Source organism: Pipra filicauda, unplaced genomic scaffold (genome assembly GCF_003945595.2).
Source record: "Pipra filicauda isolate LSUMZ 115617 unplaced genomic scaffold, ASM394559v2 scaffold49_size4853605_pilon, whole genome shotgun sequence".
Lineage (NCBI taxonomy): Eukaryota > Metazoa > Chordata > Aves > Passeriformes > Pipridae > Pipra > Pipra filicauda.
This window is the reverse complement of record NW_024104642.1, coordinates 3,652,277-3,660,850: the sequence shown is the minus strand read 5'-3', so window position 1 is coordinate 3,660,850 and position 8,574 is coordinate 3,652,277. Positions and strand designations below refer to the sequence as shown.

At 39.7% G+C, this 8,574-nt stretch overlaps 1 protein-coding gene across 2 annotated transcripts; it reads right to left on the bottom strand.

Moving 5' to 3' along the window:
• Positions 1-227: 227 nt before the first annotated feature.
• On the bottom strand, positions 228-5,842 carry LOC114000599 (transmembrane protein 14C-like). Of its 2 annotated transcripts, XM_039386666.1 has the most exons (5): positions 5,685-5,842; positions 5,399-5,482; positions 2,984-3,085; positions 1,002-1,089; positions 228-815 (listed from the first exon to the last, which is right to left on the bottom strand). In XM_039386666.1, exons 2-5 carry the CDS (start codon positions 5,472-5,474, stop codon positions 758-760), a joined length of 324 nt encoding a protein of 107 aa, XP_039242600.1. In that variant the 5' UTR covers positions 5,475-5,482; positions 5,685-5,842; the 3' UTR covers positions 228-757. The 2 variants fall into 2 exon arrangements, with proteins under 2 accessions (XP_039242600.1, XP_027600837.2); XM_027745036.2 differs by lacking the exon at positions 5,685-5,842 and having other exon boundaries at positions 1,002-1,126; positions 5,399-5,607.
• Positions 5,843-8,574: the final 2,732 nt, after the last annotated feature.

Sequence of the window (8,574 nt, the reverse complement as noted above, 5' to 3'; positions counted from 1 at the left end):
TATTTACAGATTAAGTGTCTGGAAACAAGAGAGGTTACAATATGAAATAAATTAAAATGTTAATGAAGGCCCCTAATTTAATCTTTTGCCCCCACATTTATAAAGCGATTTTGAAAGACGGCGCTTGGATACTAACAGTTCACTGCAAAGACTTCCACTGAGAAGAAAACAAAGTAAAAATACCCCCGATGCCCCAAACACAGAAATTATAAAAAAACCACACCAAATAAAGGTTTGTAATAGAATTTACTTGTAGAAAAGCAACATTTTAGCATCATTTCACAATAAAAATGTAAGATCTGTTTGGTGTTTTACAGACGTGGTGTATCAACTCAGAATGCAACATGCTGTAATACTAAGTACAAAAGGTTTGAGATACACTGTTGTATTTAGGAAATTACTCCTGGTGCCTCTTTGTGGTTATTTTCTTAATTACAGGTTCGCTCTGCTTCATATATGTCAGCAGAATATTTTGAAATATAAAAATTGGAAGTGTTAAAATACACTGATTCACGTCTGGAAAAATCAAAACCAGGACCCATTTCTCTCTATACACAAATAGGTCTACCTGATCATTGAAACAAATGTATATAAACAAATGTTTATAAACTATCTGTCCCATCATTCTACTCCCTTTTATGTAAAAAAGGGGAAAAAATGTCTTGATATAGAAAATTGTTCCATCTTCTTGCTTCTGAATTTATGCAACATCATTATCAGGTTTCCTTATCCAAATATTAGGCGGTAAAATGAACAGCTACTTATCCTGGGGCTTTTCTAACATCTTCAGTGCTAATCTTCCAACCATTAGCAAACTGCATAAGGAGGAAAAACACATAATTAAACAATAATAACAACAATTTGTTAATACATTTTCAAATACTTCCCATGTAACTGGTGCACAGGAACAAAAAAGATACATAAGATATGACTCATTCCATTTCAGTTTAATTAAGAAATCACACACAAGAGGTTAAAAAAAAAAGTATATTGTGTTGTACCTGACACCAGCAATCAGCCCCGCGGGCATGAGTTTTCTGGAGTTGTAAAATCTTGTTCCCATGATGGCAGACAGTGTTCCAGATGTAACTTAAATGAGAGATTGTACAGTCCAGGCAGCAGATACATGTGTGTAAGAGACATAATAGAATTAAAAACTAACAGAACAGTGAGAAGCAGTAGCATCAAGTAAAAAGTGAAACAGTTATTTCACTTGATGGACTAAGAGAGTCAATAAATTGTGTAAATTTTGGAATGCCTCAGTATGTAAAAAGTATTCTACATCAAGTTCTAGCAGACAGTGCGCTCCATATGGTTCTGCACACACTCCTCAGATTTCTTTTTCGAAATGTGCTCTTTTTGAGGCTGGAAATAATTTATGCCACACTGCTCACTCCTTCCCCATGCACAGGCAAATCACTAAACTTGTGCGCGTAATTCCCCCACTTCTCATAAAAAGGAGAGAGCATTTTCATGTGTAACTTGTAGTAATGTTCTGAGAATGAACTAATTTATGTTTCAAAAGACTTCAAAAGGGAAGTGTGCTATGTAAGTGCTATGCATTACCAAGCCATTTCAGTCCTGCACCTCCTTCCACTAAGATGAGAGTGAAATCTATTGTCCCTGACTTAGAGACAGGAGCCATGTACTGTCACTGAGCCAGTAAAATAGAAAGAGCAGTCCCTGGAACACTGTATATCAAAGACAGACTGAATACTAAGAAAACTGTAAGAAAAACATATTGATGAAATCCTTAGCATTAGCATGCATTTGCTACCCAGTGGTAACAGCTACGCACAGTATGTTCCAACTCATTTATCTTCTACCATTGTTTCCATGTGATGACTGGTCCTGCAGGACCCAGCTCATCTTCAGTCCTAGCCATGGCATGCCCCTTCCCTAACACCACTCCACATATTGTCACTGACGTCTAGTGATCTTATGTAAGGAGATATATAAGAGACTGGGATCACAGTCTGACACACAGTAAAACTAAAATATTTTAGTATTCAAATGCTTCAAGCTCTAATTAGTAGGCACTCTTCAAAATATGCACAACTCACAATGTAATTTTATCCAAAGCAGCAGTAGACCACCCCTTCTCCAAAAACTTGAGAGGAAAAGACTTCATATGCTACTGAGGTAGGGAAATGTATCTGACTGCCCCTGACATTCAGGAAAACACTTGGTATCACTCTTCTTAAGCTTGCTGTATTTGCAGTTTATTCCAGTTACTTAGGCTTGACCATGCATGGCTTTTGGCCTGTCCAGTAGATGTGGAAGCCTGTAAACAGGACTGCCTGTAAACAAAACTGAAGTGGAGAGAAATGCTGGGCCTTCCCCTTTCACTTCTGACTTTCATATACCAAAGAGCCAGATGCTATGTCACTGCTTCAGTGAAAAAGTGTCAGTGTCAGCTCTTTAAACACTGACTAAGCAGTAACTCTCCACAGTCAGCTTCTACAGTCAGGAGGAAGGGAAGCTCCAGTTCTGAGAAGAAGGTAGAACAAGCTGCACTACCAAACCTTACTTTTCTGTTAAATCCCCCCAGGCATGCAACACCTTTGTCATTCCACATATTTGTCATATATAAAAATAAGCCAATCACAATTACTGCCATTTTCAGTGGTAATAAAATAACCTGCTAGTGGTACAGGCCGTCTACAGGGGAATCCCACTTCCCCAAATGCTCCAGCTTACTGTGGGATGCTTAAAGCAGGATTCAATCAGATAGAGAACACAGAGAGGTCAGACATCAATTTACTAACGCTTTCCTAGAACTACTATCCCTCAAACACATCAGTACCAGACATATGAGTGTTGGCAGCCACCAGTGCAGTGAAGTTCAAAGACTGGACTGAAATTAGATATATAACACCATCCATTTAACTCTTCTACAAAGACTTTTAGGAACTAATTTTAAATATCCAGCTATTTTAGGGTAAGTATAATCTCTTCTAAGAAAAATTTTAAAATTACTTACTCAAAGAAAGCCAAATATTATTTGGATTCTGTGAGAGCTGATAAGCACCCAGTCCAGCCAAACCCCCAAAGAACAGACCAGCAGCTAGTGATGGAACACTACCTGAATAAGTAAAAGATAATGCATTTATTAGAAACTTAAAAATGAACTTGCTCATCAGCGTATGTTTTGCAAAATACCAGCAACAACAAAAAAAACAAAAAAGATAGGCATTCATCATTCATTGTTATAAAGATTAGAGAAGGTTTTTTTTTCTTTTAAGATATTGAGACCATGTTGATCAGCACCAAAAACCAGCTGAAATACTCTTGCATAAGATACAAATAGCATTAGTATTTAGTTCTGTAACAGCAAAGTCATTAATATATTTACGGTGGAAAGAATTATGAGAAAAACAAAAGAATCGGTGTTTTCCTTGTGCAAACTGAAGCATGTTGTTTCAAAACAGTAATATCAAAATTTCTTGAGAGGTAGTACAGTAGATGGATTAAATAGTAAGGATTTAAGAGTGGGAAAAAAGGACATGTGGACTGAATTGGGCAGGAGGGCATTCAGATAAATAAAGAGTTGCCAAAGAGGAAGGTGGAGTCGAATAATGGAGATCATATCTCTTAAATACACCTGAGATCTGATCCAAAGGTAACTGCAGACTTTGGAAGAAGGTTCCCTGGACTCACCTAAACTTTGAATCAGATCCTCGGTATAAAGCTACCAGAAAATAAAGGATACTACATTTAAGTTGATTTATAGAATACACCAAGTAGTGAAGTGGCATGATCACTGCGAGTGGTGAATATCCTCAATAAGGCTAATGGAGAATTAAGGACTTAATGTTACCGAGGATAGTTCTTTTTATATTCCATTTTTCAGGTCACCTTTAAAAGACTTGAGACTAAAAAACTAAGCTGATAAAGATCTCTCAATGTTACAGGAGGATTGCATATTGCTGCCAGAAAGTAATCACTTTTCAGTCATCAACAAGGTTGCTGTAATATTGCTTTAGATCCTGCTTTTGGTATAAAAAAGCAAGAGCTAAAAACTGATAGAAAGCACCTGATATTCTTGTCCATGTGCAAGGAAAAAGATGCACACTATAATAACCAGCTGCTTTGTACAGAATACAGTTTAGCAACCAACATGTGGTAGCTACAATTCTTTCCACAAGCCTGGGAGTCAAGAAACATCCACCATATCCATATCGATGAATTTTACCTTGAGGCATCGTTTAAGCAACTATGACACATACACTTACTAGGACAAACACATCACCTCTGGCTCAAGAAGTTCCTGAGTCTCAACACACAAGGACTCAGAGAACTTACTAAATGAAGACAGAAAAACTACCAATCAATCAATCAATCAATCAATCTCTCTCTTTGATTGCTCTGTTCTCATACTCTTCCCAAGGCACCTACTGCTGTCCACTATGTGTGTGGGTAAATAGACCTGGTTGTAAAAGAACAGATCAGATCATCAAATTAGATCTATAGATGAAAGTTCCATTTTCTTTTGGTTTCTCCAAGTTATTAGTAATGATACAATATGTTTTTTTTCTCTCCAGAAGTCACCATATGAGTTTCTATTCCCCCTTCAAAAATCCTGTGACCTGGATTCCCTTGCCTCAGCATGACCGTGTCCTCTCATCTGGGACCAGAGGACATGAAAGACTCCTACCATTTCATAATGCCCACAGAGAAATACAGATGCAATTAGTTACTGGTAAGATTCTTACTGACTTCAGAAATGCCCCTTCCTGTCATAAAAGCTAGGACAGCTTAGGGATTTTCAAAGCTGAAAGAGACTGTTGCAGGAATTAAGCTTCAGCTCTGTCTGGAGGAGGGTAACTCAGGAAGAGGCCAGGAAATGAAAACAGTAGGTCAGAGGGTAAGCTTATGATGAAGAGCCCAGAAAAGGAACAAGTTTAAGGACTGATTTGCATTGTTCAGTTCTACTTGGAGAAAGGATCCTTCAGAAAACTCTCTGCAGCTTGCAGTACACCGTTATTGTCAAAGATTAAGATGGGAATAAATCTCTAAGGGGAAAAAAATGGTGATTTATGTCATTTGAAGATGCAGAACACTTATAGAATGCTTGTATTTTAAACAGGAGGGGAAAAGCCTTTCTGAAGGAAACTTATGTCAGTTCACTCAAAGAGCACAATGCAGAAGTAGCATATCAGCATCCACCAGAAAGCCGATTGTGGGCTTATCTGCCCAAAGCACCAGCTCAGCCCAAAATCCACCACTCCCCAACAGCAGCAAGTTATCAGCACATGGCACAAACTGATAAATTTTACATCTGCGCCAACTTCGAGCTAGAAGCCTATCGTAAAAAGCCGCCCAGCTCACACCAAGTAATTGGGGGGAGGGAGGACGAAGACAGAATGGGAGATAGAAGCATCTTTGAGCTCCGTACCTGCTTTTACATAGCCAATAAGCCCTCCTGATGTCACCAGGGCGGCGTAGCCAAAGCCGAACCAGTCCACTGCCATGCCGAGAACTGTAACGGGAAATCGGGTCGAGGATCAGCATCTCTTAACCTTTTTTTTTTTAGGTGGGGGGCGGGGGGGGGGGGAGGGGAAGAAGCATTGTGCCGTGGCAGGCTTTGCTATGAGCAAAGCCTAAGCCCTGAACCCAGGAGAGGAAACCCGACTTGTTGGGAAGGCAGCCCTGGGGGTGACAGGGATGCTGCGGGGTCTCACCTGCCCGAGAGGCCCGCTCCGCAGCAATTGGGGGCGGAGCAGGCGGCGGAAGGGGAGGTGAAGGAGCCACGCACCGCCCAAAACTTCCCTTTTCCGGCTGTTCTCGGAGAAGGGGAAAAAAAAACCCAACGCAAAAGCCAACCAACCAAAAACCTACCCAAGAGGCAGGGGAGGGTGCGTCCCGCAGCCCGGGGTTGCGGAGGAGAAGGCGGTGGTGTCTTCCCACTTACCTGCGGAGCTCCCAGGAACTGCCCCGGCACGACGGGAGGGGGGATATGGAGGATGCCCGAGCAAGCCCTGGTGCCTATAAATGAGGAGAGACTTCAGTGCAGACCAGGTTTTGTGCTCTTGTTCAGTGAGGGGCATAGCAGCAGTCCTGTGCTCCCATTCCCTCCCGGCCCTATTCCAGAAATGGGGTTATGTGGCTGAGAATTTGGAGTCGGGTTTTGTTGTGGCATGAGTCACAACTTCGGGCAGCCTACATACTGCTTCTTGCTTTGATCAGTAACTTCAGTACAGCTCTTTTATGGAAGATGTAGAGGATTTCCATAACCTTTAAATTGCAAGCTAGTGCAACAAGATGAATCTTCTGCTTTAGAAGCTATGCAACAGTGGGAGATGGAAAACATCTTGTAAAGAAAATGTTTTGCATTTTTTTTAATCTAGAAAAAATGTAGATATGTTTATAACTGCCTACAAAGATAAACCCTTTCTCTTTTCCAAGTGCTGAAACTGGGTTTCTTCACATAAGTGGTGCTGCATGATTTATTCCAGTTGTCCATACACTTACCTCCCACGGACATTTAACCATATATAGAGAAAAAGCACTCCTCTAGCCAGGTCCCTGAACTGAGGAGCTTCAGTTCCTCTTCATAACAGAAGACACAAAATATAAGAGGCCTGTACTTTCTGCAAAATGCAGCTTTCTTCAGCTGCATTTCAAACTTCTCCATCTTTATGAATTAGACTAATGTTCATAAATGGAGGAGCAGTTTAATTCCTTTGTCGGGTTAAGTGGTTTAAATAGGAACCTCCTCTCTCCCTGGAAAGTGCCACAACCAACACATATCTAAGCTACACAGGATGGGGCTCCCTTTTCAATTCAAGCTGTGTGATAGCTATGAGGTTCAAGCTTCGCTGAGCTCTGCTTTGTAATCCAGAACAGGGGTTCCCCAAGAGGAGGAAGCAGGAAAACTGGAAGAAATCCACAGCTGCTGGAGCTACTGAACTCACCTGGGGTTATCTCAGATGCTGCTTGCTAGGCTGTTGTTTCTTGCAGCTATGGCTCCATCTACTCTACCAGTGTCATGCACATCCACCCTTTCTGACAGGGACAGATTTCTCACTGCTGACATCTCTCTCTGCACTGCTGCCTCTACCATTTCAGTTCCCTGAAAACTAGAATGAAAAATGTGCTGAAAAGGAAGATGTTCACAGGGAAACAACAATGACAAAAAATTGCCAAGTACTAGTTAGTGGCAGAGCATTCACTCAAGGTACAGAAAAAATGAGTTCTCCCCTAAGGACCGTTTGTGTATTTCACTTTTAAAGCTGTTAGGACTGTTCTTCACTGTCTCCAGTTCCCAAATTGTTCTGAGTCTCATGAGATGCATAATTCTTTGTTACTACACAGGGAGTTTGCATTTTTACAGATGTCTGATATTTACTTTTAAGTCTAAACTTTAGGACCAAAATTCTGTTGAATTTTTGCTTTTTAATTCTTAAAATTATGTGCAGACTGGATTTTTTCTGATGCTTATGCAAGCTTGCTTCTGTAATTGTGATGTCTGTGGCCATGAGCTCATGTATTTAAAAATTCAAACAATAAAAACTGGTTTAGTAGTGGCAGCCGTTTTGTCAAGGACGTAAGATAAGCACTGTGAAATAGACATAACACTTTAGAAGGGAAAGCACTTTACACAGTTCTCTTATTTAAGCTTATACTTTTTAAGTTGTATATTTACTATAGAGGCCTTATGAATTAAAAATCTGTTTTGGTACTTTTCTATCAAGTCTACAAACCCTTCAAAGTCCTATATTATTTGCCTGTGTTTGTGAACACAAACATTTCAGGTATCGTTAAAATTAAAAGCTGTGTAAGCTCAAACTAAATACCTTTAATGCTGAATTTAACTGAGCTCACATAAATCAGCTATACTGAATTTCCAAAGAAGAGGCTACGATCATTTATCTAAATAAGGAAAACAGTTACAGAAGGTAAATATGGATGCCTACTTCCAAGAGAATACTGCCATTGCCACAGGAACAATTCCATAACAGCACTGATGATGCTCACTTTGTTTCAGTGTCAGAGCATACATGGAGCTGAACTGCAGTATTCTATTTTACATCCCTAAACCAGCCTGCATTCCTATCTCCAGATTTGGCTCAATCTTTTTTCTGATTTTCTCTACTTCTTCTCTTGCTACACAAATAAGGAGGAACAGATTATTACTGAAGTGAATCAGAATAAAGCATAATTCCAATTACTCTTCAAAAGCAGAAGAAATAATGACTACTCCAGTAGTGCAGAAAACAACATTATCGTGCCTTACACTTTAAAATAAAGAACGGGAACATTTAGCACAGCTATTTGAGCTTGTTCACTCCAGCTCAACTTTGTTTTTCCCACTGTGTATTTGTAATAAGGCTTAGGATAAAATCCTGTTCCCACTGACTGAGAAGGTCAGGAATTCACTTTTTGTTTAAGTGCAAACAAAACAGATAGGTGACATTTTATCAGCATGGCAAAAATTTCAAATGTTATATAATTCTTTTTTAACAATATGGCTCAGATCAAGGACTTGAAAAAATACAAAGGGAAGGGGTAAGAAAAAGGTAAAACTGTATTGATATAAACTCTTCTACCTAAAAATATGTATCATATTCT

What these genes read in the sequence shown, in the direction of transcription:
- LOC114000599 (XM_027745036.2), bottom strand. Translation starts at nt 5,474, where the DNA reads ATGGCAGTGGACTGGTTCGGCTTTGGCTACGCCGCCCTGGTGACATCA. An exon ending in TATTGGCTATGTAAAAGCAG is followed by an intron (nt 3,086 to 5,398) that starts GTACGGAGCTCA and finishes TTACTTATTCAG; the next exon opens with GTAGTGTTCCATCACTAGCT. An exon ending in TAATATTTGGCTTTCTTTGA is followed by an intron (nt 1,127 to 2,983) that starts GTAAGTAATTTT and finishes TCTTACACACAT; the next exon opens with GTATCTGCTGCCTGGACTGT.